General features: G+C 41.4%; 1 protein-coding gene across 1 annotated transcript in view; it reads left to right on the top strand.

The window, feature by feature from the left end:
* Positions 1-4,358: 4,358 nt before the first annotated feature.
* LOC126161446 (probable ATP-dependent RNA helicase DDX46) overlaps positions 4,359-20,629 on the top strand; it is a 150,802-nt gene continuing 134,531 nt past the window's right edge. Inside the window, exons 1-4 of the mRNA XM_049917261.1 lie at positions 4,359-4,498; positions 13,123-13,206; positions 17,472-17,561; positions 19,379-19,505. Coding sequence (XP_049773218.1) covers positions 4,482-4,498; positions 13,123-13,206; positions 17,472-17,561; positions 19,379-19,505 — 318 coding nt within the window. The 5' untranslated portion in view covers positions 4,359-4,481. The remainder of the gene's footprint in view (positions 4,499-13,122; positions 13,207-17,471; positions 17,562-19,378; positions 19,506-20,629) is intronic.

The raw sequence follows: 20,629 nt of genomic DNA, 5'->3' as shown, positions 1-20,629 counted from the left end.
ACTGTTCCCTGTGTTTCTAGACCAGAACTGTCCTCTGTCCGTCTCCGACCGCGTTTTCCCGAGCGCCGAACATCGTCACTCAACTGACTAGGGCAGTTCCCTTTCCTGAAGCCGTCCATCTGATTGGCTACAGCTTATTCTACATTATTTTACATTTTAACATATTTAAACAACCAAAGCTTCACCTCTTCACGTCCTAAATAAAGTAACAATAACATCCATTAGATAATAAACATTAAATTATTTTACATAAAACCAATACCATTTTCTTCTTAGCTTTGAATGTCACAGCCAGTAGCCTTGCACCAATGTGCTTCCTGATAAATAAACAAAGAACAAAAGTAATATTATGCACTAATCTTTACAACAAATATTCTATTACCTAATGATTCAATAAGGTGTCATGCTGTAATTCTTAAATGTGTTTTGTGTGGGGGAAATGATGATCTGATGCTTAACTGAAAATACTAATAATTTAATTTTACCATATCTTTTAAACAAATAAAGTTACAGAGTTGATAATTATAACATTTGTCATTTTAATGATGTGCTTCTATATGAAATGTCGATCGTTAAGATCGACCAAAACGTTCAGCTTTTAGCATTCAGGTCTTTGTTACAAAACTTGTTAATTTCACTTTAGCAGTAAATCCTAAACTATTATAGATATAATCAACATTCAAGTTTTATTGGGATCACCACGAAATTTTATGGAGGATGGCAGATTAAAATTACTGTGGCTTCATGCCCTGCACTACTACAGAATTAAATAGTTTTCTTAAACGTTTCCCTTTATGGCTGATCTTAGGTCCGCCACATTTAACACTGCTACGCCTCCTTGGCCACAAAAACCTTCTACTGGGTTTCTCTATGACATAAGTTCTCGCCTGTCTCACTAGCACACCGCAGTGCTTAGGCCTCAACAGACAATATATGCCTTTGAGTTTCCCCATCTCATGGTGAATCTGCACACCTGGACGACAGGGTTCGTTTCACAATTGCTGAAGGCTGACTCTTTTGGCCATATACTTAAATGAGAGCGCAATGCTCGTTAACTCACAGTAGAAACAAATTGATTAGTGAATGGAATTTATTTGTGTGTTCTCAGGCATTTAAAATATTTCATGAAGAAATGAACTGACATCTTCAGACACTGTAACCGTGACTAAATGCTTCTTTTGTGAAGCAGACATCAAGGACTGCATTAGCATTTTTTGTTCAAATATGTGTTTGTTACAGGCTTGCTTATTGTTAAGTAGCTCTCTGGATTGTGTGAAACGCATAAAAACAGTTGAAAATCATCTTGCAAAGATCGTAATTCCCGAGAAAAAAGCAGTTGAGGACATCCATGTGAGTTGAGTTCACATGACTTGAATTCATTTGATATGCCATGACAGGATGGACAGTGTGAATGCACCTGAATGTGGTAGTGCTGTAATGTAGCAGTGGAATGACGGCCAGTGTGAATTTACCTTTGAGTTTCCACAACTGTGGATACTATGTTCAAATATATAAACGAAATAGCACTGGCAAATATCAACATGATAGTGGTGTTGCATCCTCCCAGCCATATGTTCCAGAGGAAGAGGTTAAGAAGAAAGTCAGTATCTATGCATAAAGGTCAATTCACAGTTGCCATCATGCCACTGTCACGTCACAGCAGCATAATGTCAAGGTGCTTTCACTCTCTCCATCACGTCATGATATGTGAAATCAATTTAAGTCATTTGATCTCAACTCACATGACTGCCCTCAACAGTTTTCTTTTTTTCTGCTGGAATTGCGAATTTTCCAAGATGCTTTACATTAGTTTCTACGTGAAGTGCACATACACAACATGGTGCTTATGTATGTGGATGCTGGAGTGCAGATTTGTACAATAATGACATTTATTGGACTAAAGATAGCTTGTATATTAAACAAGGAAAACAGAACTGCAAAACAACCCAACAAAAGAGTGTAGGTCCCAAAAATGCCAATTATGTGGTACAAAAAGGAATTTCACACCCTGTGCAAGAAGCTCGAGGAAGAGAAAGGTGCATTTTATAAGCTTTTCAGAAAGTCAAAGCACCAGTTTTTTCATTTTTTGTATCAAATTGCACCCAGAATTACTGAAGGGAACACAGTTTTATGAACCGCCATCACACCCCGTGAAAAACTGATTTGTTTAAGTTTAGTTGCCAGTCCAGTGCAAATTTTTGTGCACTAGTCATATCTCCTCAAACCTTTTCCTTCAAGATTGATAGGTTTCCTTTACATTTTGTATTTGGCTTTAAATAGTGCAAATGCCTTATTTTCACTGGGCTTAGCTAATGAAACCACACAAATATTGACTCACAGAGGCTTGCAAAACTGTTTCACACACAATCAAGGGAGCTACTTATATTAACAATAAATAAGCCTGCCACAAACATATGTATTGTAATGTTCTGACGACCTAAAGTGTGAGTGTGGATCTGGGTTATATCGGCTTATTCCCCCAAACCACCTTCCACTTCTTTATGAGATGACTTATTTGGAATTTGCAACCACTCTTCTTTACTGAATAGCCAGCTGCTGGAAACCCTCTTGACTTCTCTGTCGAATAACGCTAGGTACAGGAATTTGTAGACTCTTTCTTCTTATGAAACAAGTAGACATAAAAACTCTTTTCATCAACTAACGATGTAGTTTACCTCCATACACAATAATTTCACTTTCCACATGAATATGTAACTTCCTGCAAGTGTCTCATACAGTCAGACGTTTGAAACAAATTGAGTTACAATTAAAAAAAGGTTGGCTTGGATACCATGACCTTTCTTAACATGAATTCTAAAATGAGTCTTGCCTCTAACAAGGATGCATCAAGAGTCTACAAGAGTACTTTTTCAACTGTTCTTGTTTCACATAACAATAGTCAATGACACAATAAGCACAGAGATGAATATAGACTCCATGGTTCTTCCTTACACTCTCACTAGCACAACTATTGATTGTCCAACAGGTACTTGATGGTGCCGTTCGACCACCGTGTCTACTTTCTTCCCATGACTGATTTCAAACCTGCACACTCAAACATGTGACGTGCAATAGGTATCCAGAATACCATGTGTTCGAGATGACAGAAGGCTGAGTGGTTCTAGAATTTACACAGAAATTCTCGAATCGCTATAATATTTAAACAAACAACTCTAATACATTACTTGAAGTCCACTTCACAAAAAGCATTTTGCCACTGTTGCAGTGTCTGACGATGTCAGTCTATTTCTTTATGAAACATTGTAAATGCTTGACAATATACAAATAAATTCCACTTACTAATCAATTTGTTTCTGCCTACAGCTCTTTTAACTTCAATTTGCAGCTATATTGCAATCCAGTTCATTATAAGACATTAAACAACAGCAAGGATATGTGTAAATATTCACTTTATAAACATAGTAGAGCAAGTAGTTTAGTATGCTCATGTTGTACAAGTCAGACTGCTGCTTCACTGCCTCGATTACTCTTTCTTCATTTATTACGAAATTGTTAATTTTAAGAAAGAAAATAACGAAACTAAATAATTTATGACAAATAACAAAAATAGCGAACAGCAAACAATTGATATCAACCACGGCGAAACGAATTATGAAGATGTGCGCATGGCCGTGTATCAGGAGGAAATGAGTTGGGGGTCACGTAATCAATAACGGACGGATGATGTCAGTCGTCAAAACTTTCTTCCTGAGAAACTTTGTCAGTGCCATTTGAAACGCATTGCAGAATGATTTGATGGGACGTGACGTGACGGTCAGTGTGAATTGGCCTTAACATTCAATCGGAAGTGCAATGCAGTTAAAAAAGCTCAAGTTCCCCACGTTTCACAAGGAGTGTGTGAGTTATAAGTTCCCACGTTGTGATATTTTAATTAACTGTCATCAGAAGGCCAAGGAGAAAAACAAAATTTTCGCATATTTCTGTCTTCTTTTTCAGTGTGAGGGCGATGTAACTTTAAATAAGTTCCACGGTCCATCTGCAGAAAGTTAACGTTTCCCTTACCAGATTTTCATGTGTTTAATTCTGTCTAATTGTAAATCTTTCTTTGGACCAGCGTCTTGTTTTTCCCTTCTTCTTTGAACACAGTGCCATCGTCAATGTCAGAAATTCTGTATCTTCGTTTGTAGTCACTCCCAGTAGTGTCAAAATACAGTATACCGTACACGAAAAGCATCTGTTTCAAAAGTGCGGTTAAATTAACAAACTCTTGTTGCTAAGACGTATTCTTACCTCCTTGGATTTTATTGTCGGCAAGGAGGCTGTTTCCAGTTTTCAAGCTACTTGCAATCAGAGATGATAGTTATGAAACCTGTGTGACTCTGTGTTTTTACCTTTGTGGTCTTTGACAACATGTCGTCAGCGTGTTGTTGATGTTATTTGTGGTAGTTTGTTATTAAGCCGTGTCTCAAGTTATCTGTTGTGTGCCACGCGGACAAAACGCCCAAAGTGCCCCCGTGACAATGGTTCGAAGTAGCGGGTAAGGATCCTCGAAGGATTATACTTACGAGTTACTCAGCTGTAAGCGACATGTGAACTTTATTTTTGTTTGATAATCCAATAAACTATTTGCGCTTATAAATGAAGGAAGTAACTGTAGTGTTTAACGCCCCGTCGACATCGGTGTCATTAGAGACGCCTGTAAAGATGGTTCTAGTAAAATAATTATAATTTGCTGGCAGTTCGAATTGTTCTAGTTTTTGTTTTGTTATCCATTAGTAATGGCTGTAAACAGTAATAGATATGTATCCTCTTCTCGTTTTGGGTACCTGAAGCCCTTTCCTATTGATTAAGTTACGTACCAGTAACGGCCTATTGCTAGTCTATAACAGTTTCTGATGCTTCACTTCTAGATTGACATGTGACACTTGAAACTTTCTCTGCTGTCTTACAAAATTTAATGTTGAGTCCAAAAATTTCATTGCCCGCTTTAGGGCTGTGACCTGTTCCACGATTGACTGCTGTCTGTCACTTTTTGTGCATTTGAGTGGACAATGTGCAGTCATCATATACAGAGATAATTATTATCAGCGTTGATAACGTGCATGATTTTAATATTGGTGCTATTCGTTTGATCGTAGTGGTTCAAGTACTGGGTATGAATCTTTAGTATATTAATAAAGTTGCAGTTTCTTTAGGTACTTCCTTTTGCTAGTGTATTAGACGTGTGCAGATTTCTCTCACTGACCTACATAGCAGTTGTTGCAAAAGTCTGTCATCTGTATATGTTGTACTCACGTTATCATATTAGTCTTACAAATATTAATGGCAAGAAGGATATTGTAAATAATATAGATGTCTTTGAGTTGATTTTTCATTTGTTGTTATTATAGTCATACCGCTGGAAGAACATCCCTGACACTTCCCGCACGTGGTTGGGTTTTGTAGAGCAGGCGCACTAGTGTGTATCCGAGCTCTGAAATTTGTAAATGTTGCCATGGTGACAGAGCAGCATTGCGACCCCTACAACTTAAGGTCTTGAGAGGGCAACAGATGGACAACCAACATGGTGTAACAGCAAACAGCTACATAGTAGCAGTGACAACATAACTGCTGGCAGTCACTAGCGTTCTTTCAGTGGCTCGACTAGGCCTATAAGTTCTTTTGAATTGAACGATTTAATCCTAATGATCAGCAAATATTAGGAAAAAAATATATGTAGCATAATTTTTTCTTATGTACAGAATGAAAATTATTGTATGCAAGGGATCTGCAGTCCCAGTTTAGCTGAAGTAGTGCATTTGTTAAGACCGACTGACTTGCATTATGTCCTTCCATTCCAGTCATTGGAACATAGGGCTTTGGTGAAGCACCACCAGAGGACTCATTTTTGTCCCATTACCTTCACTTCCACAATTTCTACCTGCTTATTTTACTTCTCTCTCTACTGTCCTCATACACTTATCCTCCATCTTCCTCTTCTGTGATGACCCTGAAGCTTCCATTTCTGGCTTGTTTCTCTATTGCTGACCAATTTTTGTGCAAAATGTGCCCAACCCATTTCCATTTCCTTGCCTTTACTGGTTTGTCCATAGACTTCTCATTTGTTCTGTTCTGCACCTCTTGATCCCCTCTGGTATACTCTAAATACGAGCTCAGTCTTTCACTGTCTTCTTATTGCCATGTTAATCTTCACTTTAATATTTTCCCTTTCTCCCATTTACTTCCGGGTGTCGTCACTCATCCGGTCTTTCCTTTTACTGTCTCTGAATCCAGCTGCCATTTCGGCAGTTTCAGGAATCACTCTCTTGACTTCCTGCCATAGCTCTTCTACTCCATCGTCCATTATGTGGAGTGGTTCATTTCTGTTCTGCTGTTCTAGTCCAAAGTCCTATTTGTCAGTAGGGCCCGTCATCCTTGAGGGAGCAAACCACTTGTTTAGGACATCAAATTTCTTCTTTGTAGCTAAGGTTTCCAAGTGCACCTTAACTAGAGTCAGCTGGTAGTCACTGCCTATATCAGCTCCTGTTTTATTTCTAATATCGGGCCATGATCTTTTCCAGTTCCCCAAGAAAAGTGACATGAATCGAAAAATGACAACTTTTTAGTTAAAATCTGAAAGTATACTATGTGTAGTGCCCCAACATTCATGAAAAAGATAATGGAATTTATGCCAACAGTACTGACTTGAAATTTAAATGAAGCTTATACTACACTGATAGAAAAAAAATCACGACAACGAAAAATAATTTATGTAGAGTAATGAAATTTTGGGAATACATTGGTCTAGGTATCATGTTTAAGTAATTAACATTGCAAGATCACAGTTTAATGTAAGTGTGAGATATGTCATTGCAAATGTGAAATGCTGGTACATTAGTAACTGGTATAACTGCCAGAATGTAGAATGCAAGTATGTTCGTGCATTGTGTTGTGCAGGTACCGTATGTCCATGCCTGTTGCAGACAATACGGGGATGGTTTGTGCTGTTTGTGGATGGCACTGTTGTCATCCAATGATGTCCCATGTGTGCTTGATTGGAGACAGATCTGATGATCGAGCAGGCCAAGGCAACATGTCGACACTCTATAGCGCATGTTGGGTAACAACAAATGGCAGCACAACAGGTCGAATCACCAGATTGAAGTACAGATTTACAGTCAAGGTGCTTGAACAATCACGATTGTGCTGCTCCTGTCATACGAAAGCAGACCCTATGGAATACTGTCCCAGCTGTGGGAGTGGATTCATGATTTCCTGTCATAGAGGTCACAATTTGTAGTAATGGACGGAAAGTCAAAGAGAAGTAATATCCGGTGTTCCCCAAGGAAGTATTATAGGCCCTCTTTTGTTCCTGTACTATATTAACGACATAGGAGACAATCTGAGTAGCACTCATAGATTGTTTGCAGATGATGCTGTCATTTACCATCTTGTAAAGTCATCATATGACCAAAGCGAATTGAAAAATGATTTAGATAAGACTTCTGTATGATGTGAAAAGTGGCATCTGACCCTGAAGAAAGAAAAGTGTGAAGTTATTCATATGATTATTAAAAGAAATCTGCTGAATTTCTATTATGCGATAAGGCACACAAATATGAAGACTGTAAATTCAACTAAATACTTAGGGATTACAATTATAAATAACCTAAATTAGAACGATCACATAGATAATGTTGGGGGTTGAGCAAACCAAAGACTGCGCTTCATTGGCAGAACGCTTAGAAGGTGCAATAGGTCTACTAAAGAGACTGCTTACACCACGCTTGTCCGCCTTATTCTGGAGTATTACTCTGTGATGTGCCATCATCGTGAGGTTGGACTGACGGATGATGTCGAAAAAGTTCAAAGAAGGGCAGCTCGTTTCGTATTACCACGAAATAGGAGAGATAGTGCCACAGACATGATAAGTGAATCATTAAAACAAAGGCATTAGTCGTTGCAATGGGATCTTCTCATGAAATTTCAATCACCAGTTTTCTCCTCCTATTGCGAAAACATTCTGTTGGCATCATCCTACATAGGGAGAAATGATCATCACGTCTTAATCAGGGTTCACAGAGAAAAATTGAAATGTTCATTTTTCCCGGACACCATTCGAGAGTGAAACGATAGAGACACTGCTTGAAAGTGGTTCATTGAACCTTCTGCCAGGCACTTTATTGTGAATAGCTTATCACTGGAACTAGAACAGAACCAACTTTCATCAAGAAAACACAACAGACCTCCACCATGCTTTCCAGTAAGTTCTTGCTTGATACCACTGAAGTCGCAAATGGCAGTGGTTTGGGGTCAGTGGAATGCATGCTACAGGGCATCTGACTTGGAGCTGTCCTTGAAATAACTGATTTTGTAACAGTTCGTTGTGTCACCGTGGTGCCAGCTGGTGCCCAAATTGCTGCTGAAGATGCAGTACGATGCTCCAGTGCCATATTCTGAACGCAATGGTTTTCCCTCAAGCCAATTACATGACCTCATTTAAACTCAATGAGGTGTTGACATTGGCATCTTTGTCGCCTTTAATGAATTCTTAACAAACATCAACTCATCACATTCAGTCTCAAAGGTAACTAACACTCATGATCATGACAGTGTGTATTTAAAGCAAACCTGATTTGTATCCTCACAGTGGCACTACTAGCACCACTCTTATGCGACAGGTATGAAATTTGAATAGACGTCATCTTTCAGATGTAGGAATGTGCCTATCAACTTTTGTTTGTCACACAGCTCGTCTTGGTGTTTCAATTCTTTTTTTTCCATCAATGTATTTGTGTAGAAAGGGTGTTCAAAAAGTTTTTCAGAGTCGTCTGTAATTTTTTTATTTTTTGCAGGAGGAGAACGAAGTTTTTTGTGAACATACTTGGAACATTTAGCCATACATTGAGCCTCCTCAGTGTAGCCTCCATCAGCTGTGACACATCTGGTCCAACATTCTTCCCATGATGTAAATGTACTTTGGTAAAATTCTGGGGATTGACTTTTACACCATAGCTTGACACATAAAATAAGGTCTTTCTCACTATCAAATGTTTTAGCACGCAGGTGGGCAGACGGAGCCAAGTCTGGACTGTAGAGTGGTGAGGAACAACTTTCCAACCCATTTTCCTTCTTCTCTCCTGTGCCATAAGGATTGTATGGGGTTGGGCATTGTCATGGTGTAGTCTGATAAGCTGACTTTGAAGCTGTGTTCTGTGGTCTTGATGGCACGTCGCAGCTTGTCCAATGACAAACAGTAACAGTCCCAGTTAATTGTGGAGCCAGGTTCCAAAAAGTCAATGAAAATGACACCACACTGATCTCAGAAGGCGGCCATCACCTTTTGGCCTGCTGTTCACGAAAGTGTTGGTTTCTTCTTCTGAGAGGAACCCGGATGACGCCACTCCATGGGTTGGGTTTTGCTCTCAGGTTTGGACAAAAACAACCATGTTTCATTCTGGGTAATGACACCGTCAAAACACTGTTTCCACTCTTCAGTAAAGGTCTTCATGAGACACTCACACACATTCTTCCTCATCATTTTCATTTCTCTTGTCAATAATCTAGGCACCCAACATGCACAGTTTTTTCTGTATCCCAATGACTGCACCAATGATACCACACTACCCAATGACAGATGAATCATTTCAGCAAGCTGTCGTGTTGTCACACATCTGTCATTTTGGATGATTTGATCAATGGTCTCCTTATTCACATCACTCACTGCCGTCGATGGTCTACTGCATCGTGGATTGTCCAGTAGAGAGAAATCACTTTCTTTAAACCTCTGCAACCACCACTGTATACTGTTGCAATCCACTGTGTCCTCCACATAAACAGGGAGCAACTTCCTGTGAATTGATGTGGCAGAGTCATCGCTGGTCTTGAAGAGGAACTCCATCACCGACCATTGTCGCAACCTGACATCTACTTCACGGTCCGTTATGGCTCACTTGTAAATAAAAGAAAATTCTTTTATATACCAACTTATAGCTAAATGTTCCAAATATGTTCACAAAAATTCCATTCTCCTCCTGGAAAAAATAAAAAAATCAAGAGACAACTGTGCAAAACTTTTTGAATGCCCTATGTATATGTTTTATAGAATTAATTCTTTAAATCAAGTTTTCTAAAGTATGGCATTTTTGAGTTTCACAGTCCTTGCCGGTGTGTGATATTTTGTCGAAAATAGTGTTCCTTCTTTAGCTAGCTCATTGTTTGCACAGAATTCAGTTAACAGTTTACCATTTGCAGTAGACTTTCTACTCTGTGTCCCGCCATTACATGCTCCATCGCTAGATTTTCTGTACCTGCTTTTGCGTTTTGTTCCCCACTTTTCAGTGCTGCATGTATAAAGGGCAGTCAAGTGAAAACAAGACAAACTGTGCAACAGGTGTGGTGCAGACATTGGTAACTAGGTAAGTGTGTTTATCTTTTGGGAATCAGGAAAGAAAAACATGAACATTCACAGCTGTGCCATATGTCTGTTACACATGCTTGATGAGAAGTCAGCGGGTGTGCGTTCAACATCACTATGGAGGCCAGGAAAGTGGAACAGTAAGATGATATGCAGTCTTTTACTGTGGAAGGAGTGTCAGGAAGTGAAATTCATGCCTGAATGTTTGCTTTGTATGGCAGACACAGTATGTCACATGCAGACAAGTGTACTTAGAATTAATGTTTTCGAGAAGTTAGGGTGTCACTGAAAGGCAGCATTCGGCCAGGACAGGCTTGTTGTGCCATTAACTGTTCTGTCATTGCTGCAGTGAATGCTGCTGTCAGAAATGGCAGGCAGTGAGAGATATTCGGCTCGTGTCAGGCGTCAGTCATGGTAGCACTTACACCATCATGACAGAGCATCTGAAATTCGGAAAATCTGTGCACGTTGGGTTACCTGCAGCCGAGTTGAGGAGCAGAAGTTGAACAGGATGTCGACATTACTGGAGCACCTAGAACAGTGCCACAATGAAAAATATTGTTCCTCGTCCTTGTCTTGGAAGATGAAACATGGTGTCACTATTTTGAGCCATAGAGCAAGCATAATAGCCAACAACGGCACATGGGTTCACCTCTTACTGAAAGGTCCTGAGCAATGCTTGCCTGCTCTAGTAAAGTCACAGTGATTTTTTTTCTTTGACTACAAGGGCCCAGTGCTCTTTGACTTTATGAAATGTCACTCCGCAATTAATCAACACTTTGCGGAAATTGAAGCGTACCCGCGTCCAGTCACCCAGAAATGTTGGCAGTCAGAATTATCCTATTGCAGGATATAATGCCTGCCCATAAATTGCCAAGGTTGTTTGAGGTACTCTGCAGAATTTCAGCTATGAAGCCTTTAAATGCCCTCCACACAGTCCCAATCTCTCCCCATGTGAATTCCGTACTTTTGGAGCTCTGAAGAAAAACATTTGTGGCCATTTTTTGCTTCAAAGAGGTGCACTGTGTATGCCTGGGGTACAGTAATAATTCCATAGCCGCAACTGTGAACATTTTTGCAGAAGGCGTAGATTGCCTTGTTTCACACTGTGATAAATTTATTAACAATTATGGTGATTACTTTTGAAATAATAAAAAGTCAACATTTTTCCATTGGTCTCATTTTCATTTGATTACCCCTTACAGTTCAGCACAGAAGTGGTTTTTGATTCTATCTATGATTGTTGATTGTCCAGAGGGAATGAAACATTGGATGACAGCTATATTCCGTATCCGTCATGTAAATCTTGCTGTCCTGATTCTGTCATATGAATGCCTGGTGTCTGTTGTTTTGGACTTGTCTGAAAGAACAGACATCATGCGAAAACTGCACCTGTAATACATGTTATGTAAATTGAAAGGGGGGGGGGAGGGAAGGGAAGTAACTGATGATATCAGCTGCATCAGTGCTGTATGCGGAATCAGTGTCAGGAAATGAAAATCTTGGGTTCACATCTCGGTCCTGCACATATTTTCACTCATTGTCACTGGTTCCACACAAAGTCCTGATGCAGCTGACACCATCAGTTCCTTCCCTTCCCTTTCATTTCCTTTCTCTCCCCCTCCCCCCTCCATCTTCAGTTTACATAATTTTGTCAGCTTTTCCTTCCTGCTTTGCTTTGAATTTTTCAATGTGGAGTAGTGTGTTTGCTGATGTGAAACTTCCTGGCAGATTAAAACTTTGTGCCAGATTAGGACTCAAACCCATTACCATTGCCTTCCACAAGCAAGTGCTCCACTGATTGAGCTATCCAGGCATGACTCATGGTCCATGCTCAAAGATTTACTTTCACCAGTACCTTATCTCCTACCTTTCAGACTGCGCAGAAGTTCTGCAACACGTGCTGGATTACCACTCCTGGAGGAAAGGATATTGTAGAGCATGACAGCCACAGTCTTGCTCTCTGCTGTTTTGTTTAGCATTATGCCAACACATGATTATCATCTGCATGTATTTTACCTGATTAGAGAAAAGTGACACACTTGAACTTGGACTTTGGTTTGGCTCTGCCAAACTAATTCCGACGAACTTCACTCAATTCCATAATAGTTAACTTATATTTGTTAAATTCTGCTTTGGCCTGTAGTTTTCCACTCTTGTGGAGGGTCTGCACAATCCAAAATCCAATTCTCATGGTCCGTTTCAATCCAGAGGTTGTTATCTTATTGTCCATTGGCTCTGTCTTCTTGAAGTTTCAATGTGGTTTAACAGATGCAGGTTGATAGTCCATGGTCTCTGACTGCTTTGGTGGGGATGGCATCCTTGCTAAATGGTCAATAATGTCTTTTTCCTTCCCTCTCTAAGAGGTTGTACACTGTTCACAAGGCCCCTCTGCTAAAGCTTGCCCATTTTGGGGGACTCTACCAGTACTTACGCTAGTAGCGACATAGGCCTCAGCTTCATTGTGCCATGCAAACTTGCCCACCAGTCATTGAAGTTACCTGCAGTAAGATGGTGTCGCTTGGGAGGGGAAACAAGTTGAAGTAGTTAATTTATTCGAGAGGATGAAGGCTCATGCTCGGTCCGTACAGCCATCTTCATTTAGGTTGGTTATGGTTCTAATAAATCACCTAAGACAAATGGCATGATCATTCTTTCCAGAATGTTACTCATTATAATGAAAGTAATTAAATAGAGTAGGCAATACCATTGTTGTGATTGCTATTACACCTCAATTAATAAGTTATTTTTTTCTTTCCATACAGGCATCACCGAAAGCGTTCTCGTAGTAGGTCCAGATCTAGAAGTGCTGACAGGAAAAGAAGCCGAAGATCAAGAAGCCGAGAAAGGTATTAATAAAATTAAAAGTGTTACTTGTCTAAATAGAGTGAAGGTGAGAGAAGATGTGACTAAAGGACTTGTACTATCACTGTGTGCTGTGCCGCATGCTCAACATTGATTGTATGTGGTATAATTACTAATCACGATTGTCGTTTGCCATGTGTTACTATCTTGTTTATGAATTGTACTCCATAGACAATTAATAGTGATTTGTTCACAAAATATCTATTTAGAAAATGTAACATACAGTTTTGAACCTTAGTTTCTTAAATTTATTGATAAATGATATAAATTTCCTGAGTGATTGTACAACAGTTGTGCATATCTTGTGAATAAAACCATCTAGATCTGACGCGGCAGTAGGATGTCAGCAGGTTGGGTAACTTACAGAGGTGGTGCCTGGAATGCTGCTCCTAAAGTGGTGGTCCGTGGCATACTCAACCTCCACAACATCCTAGTACATCACAACGCCACTCCCAATCCCAAACCCTTGCCACAAGGACACTACCACTATGGAAGACCCAGGTGCAAGACCTGCCCAATCCACCCACCCAGCACTTCATACCAGTCCTGTCACAGGTTTATCCTACCCCATCAGGGTCTGGGTCACCTGTGAGAGCAGCCATGTCATTTACCAGCTCTGCTGCAATCATTGAATAGCTTTTTATATTGTTATGACCACCAACCAGCTGTCCACCAGGATGAATCGTCACTCCCAAACTTTGGTTAAGAGCAAAGCAGACCACCCTGTGGCACAACATGCAGCTGAACATAACATACTCGGCTTCAGTGGCGAGCCATCTGGATCCTCCCGTCCACCACCAGATTTTCTGAACTGCACAGATGGAAGTTATCCTTACAACACATTATCCCGGTCTCTTAATTATCCTAGCCTCAACCAACAGTATGATACTGCCCCCACACCTTCCACCCAACAATTCCATCCCCTCTGTCCTGTCACCTCTTCCCCATCCTTGTCTCCCACCCTCTTTGTTTGCCATCCTCTACCGCCACATCCACCCATCTTTCTCCACTCCTTTCATTTTTCACTCTGTTGTCCCCACCTCCATGCTCTACAGCCTCCTGACGCTGCGCCTGTTGAGATTCTAGTCCCTACGCACTCTGCCAGATAGTGCTTCTCTTTTCCCTCACCTGTACTCTGCTATCCCTTCCCTGCCCCTCTGGATTGCTGCTTGCATCCCATGTTATAGTTGCATTCTGTCCAGAGTTGGTGGTCGTGTGTGTGAGGTGTGCTTGCTTGTCTGAATGAATCGTGTGTTTCACTTTTTCCGATGAAGACTGAGGCTGAAAGCTTGTGTGAATATATTTAAATGTGCCTGTCACAACCTGATGTATTATCTTTATAGTAAGTAGCACTCTGTTTTTTTCTGCATTGTTGATTTTTTTCTATTTGGAGTTTCATTTTAAAAGCAGCAATTTTTCATTGTGTACAGTGCTAAAAGAAATAGATTCAGCTGTTCAATTATTAATTTAAGGGACAGGTGTTGTTGCCTGGTGGTGCATATTTCTAAGGAGGATTGTCTGTGTTACATTTGAAATTACTGTTGCCTAGATGAAACTGGGGACAGTGGCATTACAGACAGGTTAAAGTTATGGAACCCCTTAGGGGAAAATGACAGTGCCTATTGGTAAGTGTCTGAATTGTTATTTTACTTGCAGTACATCGGATACATTTTGTATGTAACTGCCTCGGAGTGTTTCATTTTGAGAAGACCGGCGATTATCATGAAGAGATGAATAACATAGTTTTTATGAAGTGGTTTTAAACATTGCTTATGACAAATGTCACAAAGCCAACAGACATTCTTAGGGATAATGCCCCCTATCATTCAGGTGTTAATGAAAAGACACCAACTGTGGCAACGAGGAAAAATGAAATTATTCAGTAGTTGAATGGACAAAATGTAGATATCAGAGAAGATTTAACAAAGCCTGAGTAGCTCAGAATTGTGGCATGAACAAAACCACCATTTCCACCATAAATACATGAAAGTGGTAAAAGACATGAGCATGAAATAGTCCACTTGCTCTGTAACAGTCATTTGTATGTTATTGAAAAGTTTTTGGGTGAAAATATAAAAATACTTTATTGCAAACTACAAAAATTGCACTGTCTCTGAAGTTGAGAATCTCCTTGGAAGCTTTCAGTCAAGTGACTTCTGAGAAGTGGAAGAATATGGTAAATGATACTGCAGTCAGGGAGGCAACCAAAAATGAAAGTGTTGAGGAAAACAGAAGAAAATAATTCGAAATCAGATTATGTCACCTATGTGAGTAATGTTTTTCCATTGCTGTTACTGCAACACATTCAGTAATTTCAGATGATAGTGTGTCATTGATTGATTATCACATTGTGAATAGTTTCTTCAGGTGATAACCGTTAATATACTTTAAAATTTAACAGTTAGTATACTTTAAAATTATTCTTTTGCTTGTTATAGAACAAGTTAATAATGCAAATACACTCCTGGAAATTGAAATAAGAACATCGTGAATTCATTGTCCCAGGAAGGGGAAACTTTATTGACACATTCCTGGGGTCAGATACATCACATGATCACACTGACAGAACCACAGGCACATAGACACAGGCAACAGAGCATGCACAATGTCGGCACTAGTACAGTGTATATCCACCTTTCGCAGCAATACAGGCTGCTATTCTCCCATGGAGACGATCGTAGAGATGCTGTATGTAGTCCTGTGGAACGGCTTGCCATGCCATTTCCACCTGGCGCCTCAGTTGGACCAGCGTTCGTGCTGGACGTGCAGACCGCGTGAGACGACGCTTCATCCAGTCCCAAACATGCTCAATGGGGGACAGATCCGGAGATCTTGCTGGCCAGGGTAGTTGACTTACACCACGTTGGGTGGCACGGGATACATGCGGACGTGCATTGTCCTGTTGGAACAGCAAGTTCCCTTGCCGGTCTAGGAATGGTAGAACGATGGGTTCGATGACGGTTTGGATGTACCGTGCACTATTCAGTGTCCCCTCGACGATCACCAGTGGTGTATGGCCAGTGTAGGAGATCGCTCCCCACACCATGATGCCGGGTGTTGGCCCTGTGTGCCTCGGTCGTATGCAGTCCTGATTGTGGCGCTCACCTGCACGGCGCCAAACACGCATACGACCATCATTGGCACCAAGGCAGAAGCGACTCTCATCGCTGAAGACGACACGTCTCCATTCGTCCCTCCATTCACGCCTGTCGCGACACCACTGGAGGCGGGCTGCACGATGTTGGGGCGTGAGCGGAAGATGGCCTAACGGTGTGCAGGACCGTAGCCCAGCTTCATGGAGACGGTTGCGAATGGTCCTCGCCGATACCCCAGGAGCAACAGTGTCCCTAATTTGCTGGAAAGTGGCGGTGCGGTCCCCTACGGCACTGCGTAGGATCCTACGGTCTTGGCGTGCATCTGTGCGTAGCTGCGGTCCGGTCCCAGGTCGACGGGCACGTGCACCTTCCGCCGACCACTGGCGACAACATCGATGTACTGTGGAGACCTCACGCCCCACGTGTTGAGCAATTCGGCGGTACGTCCACCCGGCCTCCCGCATGCCCACTATACGCCCTCGCTCAAAGTCCGTCAACTGCACATACGGTTCACGTCCACGCTGTCGCGGCATGCTACCAGTGTTAAAGACTGCGATGGAGCTCCGTATGCCACGGCAAACTGGCTGACACTGACGGCGGCGGTGCACAAATGCTGCGCAGCTAGCGCCATTCCACGGCCAACATCGCGGTTCCTGGTGTGTCCGCTGTGCCGTGCGTGTGATCATTGCTTGTACAGCCCTCTCGCAGTGTCCGGAGCAAGTATGGTGGGTCTGACACACCGGTGTCAATGTGTTCTTTTTTCCATTTCCAGGAGTGTATTTAATTACAAAAACAAGGACTGTTAATGTTAAACAGTGTATCAGAAGTAGTTTGTACTTTTGTTGGGAATTATCACACACAATCTTAAGATAATTCAGCATACTAGATGCATCATTCCAAACTTTTGTTTTTATGTATGGGAACTAGTAACCGAAAACAAATTTACACATACAAATATGACCTGCTTGTTGTCACAGTTTTAGTTCTTACTGCTAGAATGTGAGAGTAGTCAAAACAAGTGCCATAAGCTACTTCTGGCAGCACTGCAACCTGGTCCCATGTACTGTCCATACAAGTCATTTGTCTCAGGGACTGTAATGTGAGAGATTATTGCTGCAGTAACATAAAATTAATTTATGTCTTACGTTTTTCAGATCCAAGACTCATTACAGTCGACGTAGTCGATCACGTGATCGAGATTCTGAGAGAGACAGGCACAGAAAGGACAGAGATGAGAGAAAAAGGTAAGATTATATGTTATCACAATAAGACAAAAGCAGTTTTATATAGCTAGTTACTTGTTATTTACACTGTGTGATCAAAAGTGTCTGGACACCCCCAAAAACATACATTTTACATATTAGGTGCATTATGCTGCCACCTACTGCCAGGTACTCCATATCAGCGACCTCAGTAGTCATTAGACATTGTGAGAGAGCAGAAATGGGTGCTCCGCAAAACTCACAGACTTCAAACATTGTCAGGTGATTGGGTGTCACCTTTGTCATACATCTGTATGCGATGTTTCCACACTCCTAAACATCCACAGGTCCACTGTTTCAGATGTGGTAGCGAAGTGGAAACGTGAAGGGCCATGTACAGCACAGAAGCGTACAGGCTGACCTCGTCTGTTGACTGACAGACTGCCGACAGTTGAAGAGAGTCGTAATTTGTAATCCAGACCATCTCACAGGAATTCCAAACTGCATCAGGATCCACTGCAAGTACTATGAAAGTTAAGCGGGAGGTGAGAAAAATTGGATTCCATGGTTGAGCGACTGCTCATAAGCCACACATCACACTGGTAAATGCCAAATGACGCCTCGCTTGGTGTAAGGAGCATAAACGTTGGATGATTGAACTGTGGAAAAATGTTGTGTGGAGTGAGGAATTATGGTACATAATGTAGCAGTCCAATGGTGGGGTGTGGGTATGGCGAATGCCAGGTGAACGTCATATGCCAGCATGTTTAGTGTCAACAATTGGAGGCGGTGGTGTTATGGTGTGGTAGTTTTTTTCACGGAGGGGGCTTGGACCCCTTGTGGTTTTGTGTGGCGCTGTCACAGCACAGGCCTACATTGATTTTTTTAAGCTCCTTCTTGCTTCCCACTGCTGAAGAGCAATTTGGGGATGGCAAGTGCATCTTTCAACACGATCGTGCACCTGTTCATAAAGCACGGCCTGTGGTGAAGTGGTTATATGACAATAACATCCCTGTAATGGACTGGCCTCAACAGAGTCCCGACCTGAATCATATAGGACAGCTTTGGGATGTTTTGGAATGCCGACTTTGTGCCAGGCCTCACCGACCAACATCAATACTTCTCCTCAGTGCAGCACTCCATGATGAATGGGCTGCCATTCCCCAAGAAACCTTCCAGCACCTGATTGAACATAATGCCTGTGAGAGTTGAAGCTGTCATTAAAGCTAAGGGTGGGCCAGCACCATATTGAATTCCAGCATTACCTATGTAGGGTGCCACGAACTTGTAAATCATTGTCAGCCAGGTGTCCAGATACTTTTGATCACATTTTATGATTTTTAATGGGATAGGTAAAAAATCTACTCACCAAGCAGCAGCAGGACACGCACATAAAAGAAAGTTATAATTATACAAGCTTTTGGAGCCAGTGGCTCCTTCTTCCGGCAGAAGGGTTGAAGGAGAAGGAAGAGCGATGAAAGAAAATGACTGGAGAGGTCTAGGAGGAGGAATAGATTTCAGAAAAGTCTCCCAGAACTGCAGGTCAGGGGAGACTTACTGGACAGGATGAGGAGGAAAGACTCTTTCTTTTCATCCTGTCCAGTAAGTCTCCCCTGATCTGTGGTTCCGGGTGACTTTTCTGAAATCTGTCCCTTTTCCTAGACCTCTCCAGCTCTTTTCCTTTGCCCCTGTTCCTTCCCCTTCAGCCCTCGGCTGAGAAAGCTTGCATATTTATAACCTTTTATGTGTGTGTCCTGCCGCTGCTTGGAGAGTAGATTTTTTATCTATCGAATTACATTATAACTGTCAAAAATTGATTGTTTTTGTTGTTATTTTATAGTTTGTGTTGTTTGATTCAGGGAATCAAAATCTTCATCAAAGTCTAAAAGCAAATCTGGCAGGGAGAAATCTAGATCTCCTTCCAAGGAAAAGGAGAAAAAAGATGAGAAAGAGGATGAAGCATTTGACCCTACAGCCCTTGATAAGGTAACTTGAACTTCAAAAATTCTGTGGTTAGATTACTAAAGTGTTTTGTTACATGTACTTTGTGTAAAATAAAAGACAATAAATACTGTTTTGCCTTAAATAGCAAATTAATGTGTTGTATGGAAAGTTACATAAGACGCTAGTAGAACTTTTGTGAGTGACTGAAATATATTTTCACCTAATTTCATGTTTCTTGGAACAGTGGTTTTGGTTTAGGCTGGGCATTGCATTCAGCAAAACTTTGAATCTTCGTTTGTCCCCCTTAGATGCTACCTAAGTCACAAAAATGTTTCTTTCAATTTTAATGTTTCTTGGACCAGTAGTTTATTCTCTCTCTCTCTCTCTCTCTCTCTCTCTCTCTCTCTCTCTCTCCCTCCCTCTCTCCCCCCCCCTCTCCCCCCCCCCTGCCCCCTCTCCTCCTCTCTCTCTTTCAGTATCATGATTGATTTGATGCGGCCCATCAGGAATATCAGTTGCAACCTATGTCCCCAATTATTTGCAGGGTGTATTCCTCTACAGCTCCTACTAGTACTGTGGAAGTTATTCCCTGATGTCTTAGCAGATGTCCTACCGTCCTATCCTCCTCCTCGTTTGTGTTTCCCGTATATTCCTTTCCTCGTTAATTCTCTGGAAAACCACCTCATTCCTTACCATATCAGTTCACCTAATTTTCAACATTCTTTTGTAGCACCATATCTCAAATGCTTAGATTATCGTCTTTTCCAGTTTTCCTCACAGTCCATGTTTCACTTCCGTACAATCGTGTGCTCCAGATGCATATTCCCAGAAATTTCTTCCTCAAATGAAGGCCTAAGTATGATACTAGTAGACTTGTCTTGGCCAGGGATGCCCTTTTTGCCAATGCTAGTCTGGTTTTTATGTCCTCATTGCTCCGTCCGTTGTGAACAATTTTGCTACACAATTGGTGGCTAGGGTAACCCAAATGAGGCTTTATTCAAGAAGCACTAGACCACAACAGTCAACAGCCTCCCATGAACCCACACGTAACACGGCACAGTACACTAAAGTGAACAGCACACTGGAAAGACACACAAGAGAGCCGGTTAGCACTGCGCCGCGCATATATGTGCGTGAGCACTGGTAGATGGTGCGGTGGAGACTTC

This window comes from Schistocerca cancellata, chromosome 2 (genome assembly GCF_023864275.1).
Source record: "Schistocerca cancellata isolate TAMUIC-IGC-003103 chromosome 2, iqSchCanc2.1, whole genome shotgun sequence".
NCBI classification, from domain to species: Eukaryota; Metazoa; Arthropoda; class Insecta; order Orthoptera; family Acrididae; genus Schistocerca; species Schistocerca cancellata.
This window is presented reverse-complemented; position numbering and strand designations above follow the sequence as displayed.